At 47.2% G+C, this 16,644-nt stretch overlaps 1 protein-coding gene across 7 annotated transcripts in view; it reads left to right on the top strand.

The window, feature by feature from the left end:
- Positions 1–16,644, top strand: part of TMCO4 (transmembrane and coiled-coil domains 4) — a 101,329-nt gene that overhangs the window by 3,035 nt on the left and 81,650 nt on the right. For all 7 annotated transcript variants that reach the window (XM_073233316.1, XM_073233314.1, XM_073233317.1 and 4 more), the window contains 4 exons: positions 5,937–6,088; positions 9,330–9,507; positions 15,446–15,620; positions 16,349–16,376. In XM_073233316.1, the coding sequence (XP_073089417.1) occupies positions 9,338–9,507; positions 15,446–15,620; positions 16,349–16,376 (373 nt within the window). In that variant the 5' untranslated portion in view covers positions 5,937–6,088; positions 9,330–9,337. The remainder of the gene's footprint in view (positions 1–5,936; positions 6,089–9,329; positions 9,508–15,445; positions 15,621–16,348; positions 16,377–16,644) is intronic.

The raw sequence follows: 16,644 nt of genomic DNA, 5'->3' as shown, positions 1-16,644 counted from the left end.
TCATTCATTCATTCATTCAATGCACAGGGATTGAGCACCCACCCTGCCAGACCCTGTTTAGGATACATCAGGGAACTCAACACAAAAGCTCACAAAAGCTGCTGCCCTCTAGAGCTTTCTCCAGTGAGGAAGTGAGACCACGAAACAAGCCTGTAATCCATTGATAGGTGGTGGCAAATTCAATAAAGAAGAGTCACGTGGGGGTTGGGGGTGGGATTGCTGTTTCTGCTGGCAAGTTGGGGGGGGACCTCACCCCCTGTCACCATGACCCCCCTTGTCAGGGAGGCTGGCATATGAGCAACCAGCCATTATACCCAGATGAAGCCTGGGGCCTTCAGAGACAGCAGGTCTCACTATAGCTAGACAAACCCAGGAAGGCTCATGGAAGCCCCTGAGCCCCTTTAGAAAAGTGGGAAGAACTTAAGGTTTGAAGTGACACAGGCCTGGGGGTGCATCCTGCTGCCCTTTGCCAGCTGTGTGGCCTTTACCTCCATAAGCCTCAGTTTTCACATCTGTAAATTGGGAACAGTAGTGGTCTCTTTCTCTTAAGGTTTTTGTGAGGCTGAAATGGGATCATGACAGTAAGCCCAGAGGAAATCTCCATTGATTTTATTATTAAACTGTGCTTTTGAAAAAGGGCACCATTTGGACATGAGGACCCACACCCAGAGATTGGCATGAGCCCGAGGTGGGAATCCCAGTGTGGGCTGGAAACAGCGGGTGCTTCAGTTCAGCTGCAGATCGGCTCCTGGAGGAAAGGATGTGGAGGAAAGGCAGGTCGGGCCAATCCCAGAGGTGCTTGGGGCTGGCAGAAGAGCGGGATGTTAGCTTGTGGACAGATGGGAGCGAGTGAGGTTCATCTAATCTGGTTGTTTCCAAATTGTGTTTGGAATCTTGTTAGCCACCTCATGGTATAAACCAGACTAAATTCTCCTTAGTGTTTCAGACACTAAAATACTAAAGCAGTGCAGCATCATAGTTAAAATGGCTACTTTTGGGCTACATCCCAGATGCAAGATTAAATCCCACATTACAGGTCCAGTGATCTTGGCCTTCATTTCTCAGGGCCCCTCTGTCCCCATCTGCAAAATGAAAATAATAACACCTACCTCGTAAGGTATATTCACATTGTTGTACAACCAATCCCAGGAGCTTTTCAGCTTGCAATCTGAAATTCTGTCCCCATTAAACAACAATTCGCCCTCCCCCCAGCCCCTGGCCCCTACCATTCTACTGTCTGTCTCTCTGATCTTTGACAGATAATACCTCATTTTGACAGAGATACCTCATCTAAGTGGAATAATATAATATTTGTCTTTTAGTGACTGGCTTATTTCACTTAGCATGATATTCTCGAAGTTGATCTGTGTTGTAGCATGTCAGAACTCCTTTTCTTTTTTAAAGCTGAGTGACAGTCCATAGTACGTATCCCTTCGTACACTGATAGACACTTGGGTTGCCTCCACCTTTTAGCTGTTGTGAATAGTGCTGCTGTGAACATGGATGTACGACTATCTTTCTGAGACCCGGCTTTCATTTCCTTTGGATATATGCCCGAAAGTGGTATTGCTGGATCGTTTAGTATTGTAATTTGAAGGTGGAGCATCTCAGGCCCCCCCCACTGTATCTCCTCTTACCCACCAGAATTAGAGAAGCACCTGGGCCCTGTGGAGCAGTTTGAAAACCAGTGGGTCAAATGCACCATTACAAACTTTGCCGTTTTCCTGCTTCCTTCCTAGGAAAATTTGTCTCTCAAATTATTGTTTAGTTATCCCAAATGAAAACCACCATTCCATCCACAAATGTTTATAAGTGCCTACTATGCTTATGTGGACAGAGAGAGACAGTAAGTAATAAACATTAACAAGTAAATAACACGGTATGTGGCAGTGGTACATGCTGTGGACAGAGCAGAGGAGCCAGGCAAAGGGGATTGCAGTGAGAGGCTGGGGGCAGGGTGGCTTCACTGACCCGTGAGAGTTGAGCACAGACCAGAAGAAGGTGAGGGAGCTGGCCGAGTGGTTATCTGCAGGGAGAGCATTGCCAGCAGAGGAAATGGCCAACGTAAAGGCCTTGAGGTGGGAGCGTGCCTGGTGGGATCCAGGAGGAGCAAGGAGGATGGTGCAGCTGGAGCACAGTGAGCAAAGGGGACAGGAGGAGAGGGGAGAGGCCAGAGGGCCAGCTTGCGCGTGGCCCAGATGTCATCAGAAGAACTGTGGCTGTGCAAATACACACGTGAATGTGTGATAAGGGAGTTGGTGAAGGTTTGGAGCAGAGAAAGGACATGATCTGGCTTCATTTGAGGTGGTGCTGTCTGGCTGCTGTGTGGCGGGTGGATAGCTGGGGACGAGGACAGAGAGAAGCAGGGGACTGGCAAGGAGGCTCCTGCCAGAGAGATGATGGTGGCTGGTTCCAGGGTGCAAGTGTGGGGTACATGAGTGCAGTCGTAAATGTGGACAAATCATCGTGGAGCCTGCTATCCACCCCGATAACACACTGTCACCCACCCCGCCACCCCGTCCATCCTCCCGGCTGCTAAAGCAAGGTTGGGGTGGGAGCATCCCTCCACGCCAACACGCTTTATTCACCTGGTCTGCAGTCAGCATGGAGAGGTGAGATTGTCCAAAACCCTCTAGGTTCTTCCATGTAGGAATTGCCATGAAGACCTCCTGAGATGCTACGTTTACCACTGGCTTCCAATCTAACTTCCAGATAAAGGAATAGAATGAATGGGTTTCTCTCCTAAAATGCTGGGGTTAGGTCCATGGGGAGTAAACTGGGACTGCCTAGAATCTTCCCATCCAGGACCCTTTCAAGATTGTCTTCCTGTGTGTGTGTATATGTGTGTGTGTGTGTGTGTGTTAACTTTGAGCTGTAATCCTCAGAGTTTCCGACCTAAGAATGGGACTGTTGTAACGGATTTCTTCAGCCACATGCTCTTCCTTCTTGGCTGCAGAACCATTAGTCCTCAGCCTTCCATGACACTCTGACCATGTCTCTAGTAATGCTCATTTTAGTGTACTGCAGACTCGTTTAAAAGGTCACCTGTGTGGTGGACAGTGACTGTAATGGGGTATGTGGTGGGGACTTGATAATAGGGGGGAATGTAGTAACCCACAGTGTTGCTCATGTGAAACCTGAGCTTAAGGCTGTGTATCAATGATACCTTAAAAAAAAAAGTCATCTGTGATCAGTTAACCAGAAAAAAAGGAAAGAGAGAAAGAATATTCCTATTCATATACAGTCACATCAAATTGGACCTTGGCCGTCACTGACTGCTCCAAGGGAAAAGAAGGCCACACCCGGCTGGCATCTAAGAAAAACAAAAGCCTTTCTAGCATGTGATCTTCCAAAGGCTAGGTCATAGAGTTTTAAGGATGATATAAAAGATTTTCAAGGATGATATTGACCACATTTTATTTTCTCCATGGGGTTGACTTGGGAATTTTTCATTTGTCCGGGAAGAAATCCCACCATGGTACTTATGGCGTTAGTCCATGAATATTAGTTGATCACAGTGTCTTAAAGAGCTGAGGACAGATGTTTGTGGAATGGCTCTAACCCTACTACTGACAAAAATAACTCAACCAGCATTCTCTTCAGTGACAGATACTGGATTTAGCTAGACAAAGCTCATAATCATAGAGCATTAAAGCAAGGTCTCATTCCCGAACAATCCCGTCCATCCCAGGTCTGGGCTTTGCAGTCCAGCCATGGGTAAGTGTTCACCCTGTGTATTCTCACTATGAATATGTTCTTTCCCTGGGAGTCGGTGCTCTTCAGGGTCAAGTGCAGGCCTTTCTCAGAGTTGCTTGGTGTCCTCACAGTGCCTGGACAGGAATGAGACCCCCAGGAGACCCCTGAGAGCTGGAAGCTACTCCCTCCACCCATGACCTCCTGAGCCTGCAGGCTGCTGGACCGGTTTGGCACATTAGGGAGCCCCAGGGCCCACAGCGCTGGTGCCCTAACCAGTAGGGTCTGTTTCTCACCACAGGAATCCAGCATTCTCTCTTGGAGGCAGCTTAGGTTCTCAGACACACTTGAGAATCTCAGTTCAACTTCGGACTGGATTCTGATCCCAAATTGGACCAAGGGGTGGAGGCCCCCGAGGACCAGTACACATAGTTCAGACAGGCACATCCCCCCACCTGACCGCTGCCACCACCCTCCTTCCACCTGAATAGTTCGGGGCCACCCCTTCTGACTCGACAACCCATAGCGCTGGAGCCATGATTCCTCCGTCTCACTGTCATGGGTACTGAGAACTGCCTCTGGGCGCCATGCCACCCTTTGTCCATTTTGTTGACTATAAGCCCTGTTGGTCAAAGGAGTGGGACTTAACTATAACCTCAGCTGCAATGCCTTGGCTAGGCCACACCAGGTCAGGGCTTTCTGAGACAAAACACTCCTCTTCTAGAGAACAAGAGCAGAAATACTGTTTTTAATTTAAAAATTATTTTAATTATAAAAACACTAATGAGCTCATCACAGAAAATGTTAAAAGCCCCAAACAACAGAACTAAAACTGATTCCTTCTAGTCCTGTAGCACTGAGAGCCAGTGATCATTAACATTCTGATGTATTTCCTGATCTTGCTGCTATCTGAAACATTTTTTGAAAACACAGCTGGAATCGTGTTGTCTATCCAGTGGTATGCTGTTTACCACCTCTCTGGAAAATAAAATCCCTCTTTTATAGCACTTGCCAATTTCTGTAGTGTAAATACTCCCACTGTGGCCCATTTCAGGCTGCCCGCAAAACTGAATGCAGAGTTGGGAATAGACTTGTAGAATCTGTTCTCACCAGCCAGTATGAGCCTGCATCAGTACACTATATTATAATTTAAAATCATATCTGTTTTTTTCTGATCCTAAAATCAGCACGTACTCATTACTGAAAATTCACACAATGTAAACAAGAAGAAAAAAAAAGTCATCCAGAATTCAATCCTCTCTCCCACTTAGAGACAGCCACTGTCGCCATCGTGTTCCAAGTCTTAACAGTCTCCTCTCTATAGATAAGAGACATAACAAGATATAGATAGAGAGACATAGGTAGAGATAGAGAGACATAAACAAGATAACTTTCTCCAGAGTTCAAAAGCAATACATGTTTATGGCAGACACTGGGGCAAGTCTCTGGTATCTCACTTTTCAGAGAGAATTTGGGAGGATATTCTTCCAGCTATTTTGTCTTCTCTGCTGGTTTTTACCAGATGGTTTACAGATGCAGGCATGGTACAGACACAATCTCCTGCCCCATAGGAAGTTGATATTCAGGAGAAGGGCATTATCAGTGATCATTTATTAAATACCCTACTGAAGGTTAAAGTGGCAGAAAAGAATACTCTAGTTCCATGGCATGGAAAAGGCCATTAGGATGAAGCTCAGATTACTTGAAGTTGTGGGAGACCCTGGATTTAGGGGCCTGAGACATCACTGGGTAATTCCAAATGCTTGGCCCTTGTTCTATCTCCTTTCCTCACCTGATGCTCCCTCCATCAGAAATGTAGGAATCGGAGTGCCTTTAGGGAGAGAGTAACCAGGAAAATCTAGCTCTTGCTTAAGCCTGAAAGCTATTTATTCACTCATTCATGTAACAGGCATTCTGTGAGCACACTCACACTATGGCTGGTAAGTGGTTGGGCCCCGGGATACAGATTCGGCGATCAGGGGCCTGCCATCCACTGCCAGGCTACCCAAGGAGCTGTCACAGTAACCAGAGCTGAGGGGATGAGGAGTTAGAAATGGGATATTAAACGAGACAATCCATGCACAGTGCCAGGGCCCTCATCAGTGAGGGTGGCTGCATGCCACCTGCTGAGAAAGGTGGCCCAGGGCGAGGAACCCGAGAGGCCAGAGGAGGGGCAGCAGTCACAGGGCACCCCTCAGGCTGCCCGCTAACCAGGTCCCTCTCTCTCTCTCTCTCTCCCGCAGGCCTCCTCCAGACCCACGCCCTATGGACCCACAGGCTGGTTTTTCTGGTTTATTTCCTCGGGACAATTTGCATATTTCTCCAAAGAAGCTGAACAGCCTGTTTTCAGACTTAAGAGAAAAGAGAAGGCCCACGGTTGTTTTCTGAAATCTGGGTACGTATTATTTAGGGTTTCTTTTTCTTCAGCACCCTCCTCATTATTTAAAATCCTCTCATTTTAAATATTTTAAGCTTACATGTGTCCGTCTCCCCCACTGGAATATACCTCCATGATCCAGGATCGTTGCCTGTCTTTGTCCCCACTGTGTCCCCAGCATGTAGGTGCCAATAGATGTTTATTAAATTAACTACCTTGTTAATTTTGGGTGAGGTGAACATTTATTTTTAATTTACTTAGACCTTATGAAAAGGTCTTTAAAATTCTATAGAGACATCCATCCCACTGCTTTTTTTAATTTTTAACTTTTTAGAATAATTACAGACTCACAAGCAGTTGCAAAAATAGTTCTGAGAGGCCCCATGTACCTCATTCAGCTCCCTGCATGGCCACCACCCTTACAAGTCAGCCTGACTCCATAGCTGGAGGAGCCCGGGTCCTGCATGGTGTGGCCCTGGCAGCTTCCCCTCCAACCTCATTTCTTCCCTCCCGCCCTTCCGTGCCCACCACTGTCCAAACCCTGGCTACACTGAGCAGCTCTTTGGTTCTTAAAAGTATCTTCTCTCTTCCACCTCTGTCCTCGACATGTGCCATTCCCTCTGCCCAAAACACCCTCTTCCCACTCTATCTGGGTTGCCCCTGTCACACCATCTGTCCTGCTGGTTGGTTATCATCTGTGTACTTGTCTATCACTACCACATGGGTTCTCTATGGGACACCCTCTCCCATCCTTCTCAGGGCTGTCCCCTTACTTCCTTCAGGAATGGCACCTTTCATCTGCACACTGTTGTCTCCCACCCCTACCCCATCACTTCATACCCTTCACCCTCATTGTTCTTCCCCAATGATCACTTCCGGAACACATTGTTAAGGGCATAGATCCTACAACCAGACCACCTGCGTGTGAAGCTTGGTTCCAGCACTTATAGGCATGTGATCTTGGGTATGTTGCTTAAATTGTTGTCATCATTATGTATTGATTGCCTGTCTCCCACCACAATGTCAGCTCCCGGAGAGCAGGGAATTTGTTGGTTTTGTCCCCTTATCTGTCCCAAGATCCAGAACAGGGCACCACACATCATACACCCTTCCTCATTCAACCAGCCAAGTAGTTATTGAATGCCTATGTTATCCCAGGGCCTGCTCAGAAAGCTAGGAGTCCAGCAATAAAAAACAACCAATGGCCTGCCTTAGGAAGCTTACATTCTATGTGTATTATTTGTAAGCAAATAACTTCAAAATATATCATTTAAGATAGGAATAAGTATTGTAAAAATCGAACAGGGTGCTGGGATAGAGGGGCAGAAGTACTTTTGCCTGCAGGTCAGGGAAGGCTGCTCAGAGGAGGTGACATTCAGGCTGAGGCCAGAATGATGTCAGGGGAAGAGTGTCCCAGGCACAGGGAATGGCAGGTGCAAAGGCCCAGAGGTGGGACCAGCTTTATAGTTTTACAAGCAGAAAGACAGCTTGTGCATCCTTAGTGCAGTGAGCAAGGCAGGTGTGGGGACATGAGGTGAAGTTTGAGGCAGGGAGGGGCCAGATCATGCAGGACTTTGTAGGCCATCATAAGGGGATTTTAGTAGTTGTCCTTGGCAATGGAAGCTTCTAAGCAGGTGAGTGGGTGATTGCTGTATATGACAGCAAGGCCACTTTGGCTTCTGCGTAGAGAATGGATTATAGAGCATCGAGAGTGTATTTTGTTGAACAAATGAATGAATTTGACTTGAGCTGAGTTTTTGTGCACTAAGCACATCCCCTCTCCCCCATAGTTAGAGGTCTTCCAGGCAGATACCAGATACCGTTAGGTAACAAAATCTAAGTGCAGAGAGATTGGGTTACCCAAGGTCCCTATCTTTTAGGTGTCAGTGTGTGGATTCACACCCTGAGCCTGTGGACAAGGCTGGTACCCTTCCCAGCACCTGCTCCCAGGGCCCTTCCTGTCCCTTGAATGCATGACGTAGCTTGGCTTGCCCCTCCCCATATTTTGCCCTCCCCTCTTTCCCTTCTGTCCCTGGGAAGGAAGAAAGACCTCTTTCCCTCCCTTTCTTATTTTCTTCCTTTCTTTGAAGTATAACACAACTGGAGTGTACAAACCTTAAGTATACATCTCAGTGAATTTTTAAATGTATTTACACCCATGTAATCACCACTGAGTCAAGAGAGAACATTAGCATCACCCAGAAGGCTCCCTGGGCCCCTTCTGAGCCAATACTCACTCCCTCCCATGGGCAGCCTCTCCTCTCACTTTATCACCTTAGATTGGTTTGACCTGTTCTTCAGGTTGAGGTGAACACAGTCCTACAATATGTGCTCTCTTGTGAATGGCCGTCTGTTTATTGTTTTGTTAGTGAAAATCACTCATGTTGTTGTGGTTAGCTAGACTTCATTCTTTTTCGTTGCTTTGTAATAGTCCATGGTATGGCTATGGCTTAGTTTATTGACTCTGCTGTGGGTGAACATGTGGGTTGTTTCCATTCTGGAACTATTACAAATGAAGCTTCTATGAACTCATGTACATGTCTTTTGGTGGACACAAGCCCTCATTTCTGTGGAATGGAATTCTAGGGAAAACATATATTTAGCTTTAATGGATAATGTCAAACCATTTTCTAAATGGTTGTGCCAATTGACACTCCCACCAGCAGTGTATGACAGTCCTTATTTGCTTTCAGTGTGGTATTGTCAGTCTTTTTAGTTTTAACCATTTTGATAGGTGAATGGTAGTATCTCATTGGAGTTTCAATTTCCATTTGTCTGTTGACTAATTTATACTTCCTCCAGTAGTATCTGGAGTCCTCATCAACACTTGGTATTGTCTGTGTTTTGATTTTAGCCATTCTTATCGGTGTGTAATTGGGGTTTTAATTTCTATTTCTCTGATGACTAATGACGTTGAACACCTTTTCATGTGCTTATTGGCTGTTGGATATCTTTATGAAGTACCTATTCAAATCTTTTGTCATTTTTTAATTTGCCTCATTTCCTTTTCTTAATATATATACTATGTTGTTTATATAGTAAGGATACAAATCCTTTGTTGATATGCATACTGAAAATATCTCCCCTAGTCTGTGGTGCATGTTTTCACTATCTTAAAGGTGATGAATAGAAGTTCTTAATTTTAATGAAAGCTAACTTATCAAACTTTTTAAAATAATCAGTAGTTATTATGTCCCATTTAACTAACTTTCACCTACCCTTGAATGCACTTCACACTGACCGGGATTTTTTCTTGCAGGGCCGGATATGACCACATGGGACAGATCAAGCCAGAGGCTGCCTCAGGCAGCCGAGCCAGGCGTGGAGGGGGAGCCACATCTGCCTACAGGCCGAGAACTGGCTGAAGCCAACCGCTTTGCCTACGCCGCCCTCTGTGGCATCTCCCTGTCCCAGCTATTTCCAGAACCTGAGCAAAGGTAAGCGCTTTAGTCTTACAGAGGGAAGGTCATGTTTCTTCAGGGAGACAATTATTGACAGCCTTGCAGCCTACCAGGCACTACCAGACACTACGAAGAGGAAAAAGTCGTTGCCCCTGCCTTTGAGGAGCTCACAACCTGAAAGGGAATGAGACATCCCTCATTCGGTACTCATACATTTATGCCTTCACCAAGCATTTTCTGAGCACCTACTGTGTGCCAGGCACAATCTGAAGTACATGGAAGGTACACACAAATAAGATGAACAAGACAGATGTGATCCTCTGCCCTCAAGTAGGACACAGCTTAATAGAAGGATCAGATATCTATTCATTCACACAACACACATTTGTGGAGCACCTACTATGTGCTGGGTGTAGTGCAAGGCCCTGTGGAAGAAACAAGCAAGGTTTGGCTCCTGTCCTCCAACTGCTTACAGTTGAGGGGAAGTGCCCAAGTGACTGACCATGATACTGGACAGACGGGGTCAGCGCCATGATGAATATAAGCCAGATGTTATGGGAGCAAAAGAATGACGGCGTAATGACCTCAGTGCTGTGTGCCGTGGCCGGTATCCAGCATGCGTGTGTTTAAATCGTACATTAGGAGTCGGAACAGAAGAGTTGTTAAGAGCTGGGGCTTCAGTCTTCAAGGATTCCAGGGGTTGGGGGGAGAGTTTAGAGGCAGAAGGAGACCAGTTAGGAGGCTGATGGAGTTGTCTGGGAAAACCAGGAAAGTGACCAAGAGGTGAAGGGGACACAGGTGACTTGGGGACAGGTTGGATGTTATAGGTGGGGAAGAGGGAGGAACTAACTATGGCCAAAAGGTCCAAGTGGGAGAAGGGCCTAGGAGGACAGAGATATTGTTACTGAGACAGGGAGTGACAGGCTGGGGTACAGGAGAGGACAAGAAGATTTTGCATCTGAATTGTTTGAAACCCCCCATCTCGATCCTGCATGAGTAAACTTCCCCACGCCTTGGGCCTTAGCTGGGGGTTTGTTTTGTTTTTTATCTTTGTCTCTCCCACTGCACTGAACACTTGAGCATATTCATCCCTATTGAGGGGCACCTCCAGGATGCTGTCCATGACCCTCCCTGGCACCCAGACCAGGGTGTCTCTCCACCGTTTGCCCAATGACCTATTATTGCAACCACCACACTGCAGTGAGGTTCTCCCCACACCCACCAGCCTTCCGGCGTGAGCTTCTGGAGGGCCGGAGCTGCCTTGTGCAGCTCTGAATCTCCAGTGTCTTGCCGCAGCTTGGTGTAGCAAAGACACCTGGGAAAGGTTTGTGAAAAGAAGGGGTAGATAAATGCTGGCTTTATTAGCACAGGAGACATTCCACCACTTTGGACTGGTTCAAAATCTGGGTTCAGATCCCACTTCTGCCACTTTCCAGTTACATGTTACCTTAGGCCTCCCTAAGCAACAGGCTCTTCATCTGTAGAATGGGGCTAATGATACCCACCCTGCAAGACTGTGATTATAAGAATTAAATGAGATAATGTAGGTGAAACACATAGCACAGAGGCTAGCACATATTCAATACTCAATAAATGGTAGTGGTTGCTTTTGTAAATTCTGTGACTTATTTTATTTGCCCTAGTTTCCTGTAAAATGGAGGTAATACTGGAACTTACCCCTACCATTTTGGGCTGGAAATAACAGGACACTGTACTAAGCAAGATTGAAACAATAGGAGATTATTGGAAGCCTTTAGGTTGACTTCTCTACAGTTTTCTTAGACTTTCCCTCCTGACTGCTACAGCACCATACATCACCCCCTCACATAGTAAGACCCAAGGCAGGAAAGAGTCGGACAGGGATTCTCTTCAAGTCTCTCATCAGAGAGGAAATCTCTCCTGAAATACCCTGAAAAGGCTTCCCTTTTGTGTCATTGGCTAGATCCAATCACATGCCCTACCCTCACCTATAAGGGAGGCTAGGAAAAAAATAAAGGTACTGCCATTTTCAACCTCCATCATGGGAGGGGAGGTTTCAGCTAGTCCAGAGAGAAGGGGCTGGATAATTACTGCTGTGGAGGAATAGCATCCATCAGAGGGTGGTCCTGGGGAGGGAATGCGATGGCCCCCGCTGAGCCTGGCACAGAGCTACTCCACACAAATGTTGGTTGTTCTCATTATTAGTAATGAAACCACACACTCCATCTGGAGGTTAGACTCTATCTCATTGGATTTTCTGTTCCCAGCAAGCCACGGTCCCAGTTCCTACAAGGGTCTAACTCACCCTGCTCTGGCCCATACTTGTGCTGTATCTGGGAAGCCAATACATAGGCAAAGAGCTTTGTGTCCTTGGTTCACATAAATACTTACAAACCTGGACTGAGCTGCGGGGCAGCACACGGGAGGGCTCATGGAGAGATGAGGTATTGCCGTCCCACCCCTCCCAACCCAAGTGTTGTTCTAGACTCACCTGGATCTTGCCAGGCAGAAGCATTTGCTGTGGGCATTTCCTTCTGAAAGTCTTTGATTTAGAATGTCAACTCTCTCTGTGTGGTTAATCTCCATTTCCTTAGGCTCAAAGCACATTCTAAACACAATTTTGATCATTTAAGGCCCAGCTATGCTGTTGGTTTTAGTTATCTTTAGAAAACACTTTGTGGCAGTTTTTGCCCACATGGGACATAAAAGCAAAACTTTAAAAGATGTATTTCTTATCCATGCTGTAAACATCACAGATGCTGTTCCCTACGGTTAGCTCTATGTATTAAACATGTAGAAATTAATGGAATAGATCAGGACTTAGCAAACTTTTCTGTTAAGGGCCAGGCATTCTGGGCTTTCTGGGCCATTGTAGTCTCTGTCCCAGTGATGCTTTGCTACTGAAGTCTAAAAGCAGCCAGAGACCATATGTAAAGGAAGGGGGTGGCTGTGTTCCAATAAAACTTCATTTACAAACACAGGCTGCAGGCCGGGTTTGCTCCACTTGGGGAGTTTGCTGGCCCCTGGTGAGCAGGAGGAGCTTTGGACTCCAGAAGCCTGGATTCCAGGTGAGGCTCCGCCCCCTCCCAGGTTGAGACCCTGGTAAGGCAGTTAGCCTCAGCAGTCCAGGTGCCCTCCTGCAAGCTGCAGTAAGGCTGAAGCTGGGATGGTTAATGCACGTGCTTAGCTGGTGCCTGGCACTTGGTGAGTGCCCAGGATGGCCACCACTGGAGAGGGGTGGTCTCTGCAGGCACTGAGCAAGGCTCCTGGAGTTGGAAAGATACAGGATTGAGTTGTCACTGAACTTTTCCAGGTCTGGGTTTCCTTATTTCTATAAAGGGGGTAGAAATAGTACCTCCTCCTCATAGGATTATGGTGAGAAGTCAGTCAGTTTGTTTATAGCCCAGCCTGTGCTGTTGGCTTTAATAATCTTTAGATTAGTAATCTTAGATTACTGAAAAAAGTGGCAGGTGCCTTTATTTTTTCCCAAAATGATGGAGCATTGCTCTGTGATTGTCTTGGGTTTTCATGGTTACCATTGATTTTCATGTATTTCAACATTAGAAGCAATTACTAAAGCCCTGCCAATCTAAAATACCATTAGCTATTTAATAGATTGCTGTACTGGCATAATAAACACATTTTACGTATGTGTTTATTAATTCATTTGTTCTTTTAAAGAAATGCACATTCAGTGGCAGGTATTGTTTTCAAAGCAAGTGGCAAATGTTAACATGGGTTTCATCCTTATTGCCACTATTTTACATATCAAGAAACTGGCACAGAGAGGTTAAGTAACTTGTCCAAGATCACACAGCTAGTGGCAGAACTGGAATTTGAACCATAGTTTGTGCTCTTTATCTTCCCACTCTTAGTATGAGATGCTTCTCTACATCCAAGACTTTCTTCATGGACACAGGGCTAGACCATCCTGCTGCCCTCAGCATAGAAATTTACCCCTAAGTAGTGGTCAATTCACTTAGTCATCCGCTGCCTCCACACACACCCACATACCGCCTCAGGCAACCCCAGTAAATTGCAGTGGAGTAAATTATGATAATTGCAATAGCAGTAGCTAACATTTATTGAGGGTTATCAGATGCCAGGCACCATTACCATGTCATTTAATCTTCCCATCCAATCTAACAAGCACATCCTGTTATCATCTGCATTTTATAGCAGAGGAAATTGAAGCTAAGAGAAGTGAAGTAAGAGTCACTGAGAGAGCCAGGATTCCCACAGGGGGTCAGACTTCAGAGCTGACTCTGAGCCCTATTCCCTCCTGCCTCCCTTGGTCACCTTATAAATAAGAATAGTGATGCTTGCTGACATTAGTTGAGCATCTCCTGCTTGTCAAGCCCTGCTCTGGGTGCTTTATTTCATCCTCAAACAACTTAATGAAGTTGGTCCCTTAAACCCATTTGCAGGTAAGGAAACAGGCACAGAAAGCTCAGTTTACTTCCACAAGGTGCTGCACCACTCAGACATCTATTCACGAATGAAGGCCTTTTCCCCCAGCTGCTGAGAGGCTGTCAGTGGCCCGGGCCTGCCCTGGCTGCAGAGAGCCGTCTTGCCAAGGTTCTGCCCCCTCCCGGGCCGCCCGCATCCAGTGATCACCTGATGTGGGGTGTAAGCGCCAGCCCTCTCGCCCCACTGGGGGCAGCTCCAAAGGGTCAGCCCACCTTCAGAGCTCCCTGTGGGATGGGCTGAGGCTTCTGTTGAGACTGCATGGCAGCTTAACGGCTCCCCCAGCCAGTGCTGCGTCCTGCTCACCTCCCATGGGCATTGATCCCAAAGATCCCTAATAATCTCATTTCAGAGCTGCTTCCTGGGGACCTGAACCACAGTAGTGGTGGGCCAGGATTTTAGCCTGAGCTTTTCGCTGCTCCCGTCAGGGCCTCAGCCTGCAGTGACCTCTCCTCTTGGACTTCCACTGCAGCAACTCTAGGAAATGGGAGGGGTGGGCTGTCTGGGATCCATGGGGGCTGGGCAGGGTGGTGCAAGGGGGTAGCCTCTGAGGCTGACACCACCACCAGGGAGCTCTGCTTGTTCCTGGGAGGAGGCCTGATTCCACCCTGACCTGGTCAGAACCCAGGGTGCAGAATCCAGTGTGCAGAGCCCCAGGGCGGTGCCGCTGAAGCAGGCTGGGACGTGGTTTGGAGACAGACCTACCTTCTAGGTCTCAGCCTTTTCTCTGAACTGGTATAATCACCTCCTGATTGCCTCCCCTGACTCCACATGCCCTGCCTACCCCTGATCCAACTCACCGTTTTCACAGCCATGAGTGGTCGCTTTGAACCAAAGCCTGATGTGGACTCCGCCGCAGCCCCTGAAATGCCATGTGGTTCCTGCAGCTCATGGGGTTCCATCTTCCCAGAATGCCCCATCCATCCCCCTCCGAGGGACTCCTGGGGGCTCAGTGCAAATGGTGGCAGTGGGTATGGTGGGAGGACAAACTCCTCTTCCTCTGCACTTAAGCCGCTTCTGCAGTGGCTGACTTGTTTCCAAAAGGCATGTCTATGGTGATTTCCAACAGCAGCAAATTGCTCCACTGCCCCTTGCCTTCTCAGGTGGACTGGGCGCTCCCTCCCTGGACTCCTATGTCCTAGCCTGTCAACTTGGCGCTGGGAGCAGCGCCACATCCCTGTCTCCATCCCGCTGTGAGCTTCTCATTAGTGGCCACGTCTTGCTCATCTCTGACTCCTCAGCCCCCAGGTCAGCCCCAGTCCAACACACATGGGCAGTAGCTGCTCCTCACCACTCTTTCCTGGGGTTTATCCACCCAGTTGGTGAAAGTTTTTGTGGGGGAAGAAGAAATTCCAAGTCACTTGAAATAAGGGTTCTGGCCATCTGTGTTCCATGGACCACAGTCACCGTGTTTTTTGGTATGTGCCAGCTATTTACACTCAGGAGCACGTCTAATCTAAACTTGCAGCCGCCTTGTGAGATGCACCTTCCAGGAGGCTTTGGGATCTGAGCCATGCCTGTCTTTCAGCCCCTTCTGCACAGGGTTTGTGGCCAGCCTGGTGAAGTGGCTGGATTTGTCTGAAGCCATCTTGCCAACTATGACTGCTTTTGCCAATGGCCTGGGAGGCGAAGGAGCAGACGTGTTTGCTCAGATTTTATTGAAGGACCCCATCCTGAAGGATGACCCGTTAGTGATCATTCAGGTACATCTGGGACAAATCATTTCCTTTCAAAGTCAGTCTGAAAAATCACTTCTAGTGGGGGTGGGTAGTTGAAAGATAAAATATTTCATTGTAATATTATAGGACGATCATAGCTAATACTGAATTATCATGATTGAATGTTTACTATTGATTGAGTTTAATACTTAAGTAGTGCTTTTTATGTGCTAGTAACTCTACAGATATTAACTCAACGCTCAAAGTAACTTTGTGAGGCAGGGAGTATGAACATCCCACTTTATAGATGAGAAGACTGAGGCATAGAGAGGCTAAGTAACCTGTTCAAGGTCACACAGCTGAGAAATGACTGAGCCAGGATTTGAACCTTGGCAGTCTGACTTCAGAGCCTGTGCTCCTGAGTGCTAAGCTGTGACGCCTCTCCTTGGAAGTAGCATCTTTGCTGTGTCTCCTTGGGCATGTCACTAACCTGCTCTGTGTGCAGTTAAAGCAGGCAGCTTGTGACACAGGCCATTGGTGGGTCAAGTGAGTAGATTTAAAACAGCCCCTTCCTTCATTTCACTCCCTGAAATTCTCAGACACACTTTTTTATTTATTTGCTTACTTGTTTGTCTGGCTCACCACTAGAATATAGAGCAGAGATATTTTGTCTGTCTTGTTCTCCCACTTAGTAAGAGTCAATACATATTTGTGATGAGCAGGCTGATTAATATCAACTCACTGACTGCTGTTTCCTGTTACTTTTTCCCCAGGACCTTCTGAGCTTCTCACTCAAGGATGGTGAGTTGATTTTCTAAGCTCTGTAAATTGTGGGCACTCAGTTTCACCTTCGCCGGTTAAGTCAGTGATAGGTGGTGCTGCTGCGGCGTCGCTCCCCACCCCCCACCCCCGTGGTCTTTTTGGTGCAAGGAAGGAAGGGGAACCCCGTGTGGCTAGGGAGCCAGCACGCACTGCATTCGTGCCAAGCACTGTGTGGTGCTTGTTAGCGTTATTTCCTTTATTGCTCACGATGCCCTGTGGTTTTCCCTATGAAGAAGCTCTTGAATCT

The sequence above is a fragment of the Manis javanica genome, chromosome 4 (assembly GCF_040802235.1).
Source record: "Manis javanica isolate MJ-LG chromosome 4, MJ_LKY, whole genome shotgun sequence".
In the NCBI taxonomy this organism is placed as follows: domain Eukaryota; kingdom Metazoa; phylum Chordata; class Mammalia; order Pholidota; family Manidae; genus Manis; species Manis javanica.
The sequence above is the reverse complement of the archived record's forward strand: the minus strand, read 5'-3'. Positions and strand labels throughout refer to the sequence as shown.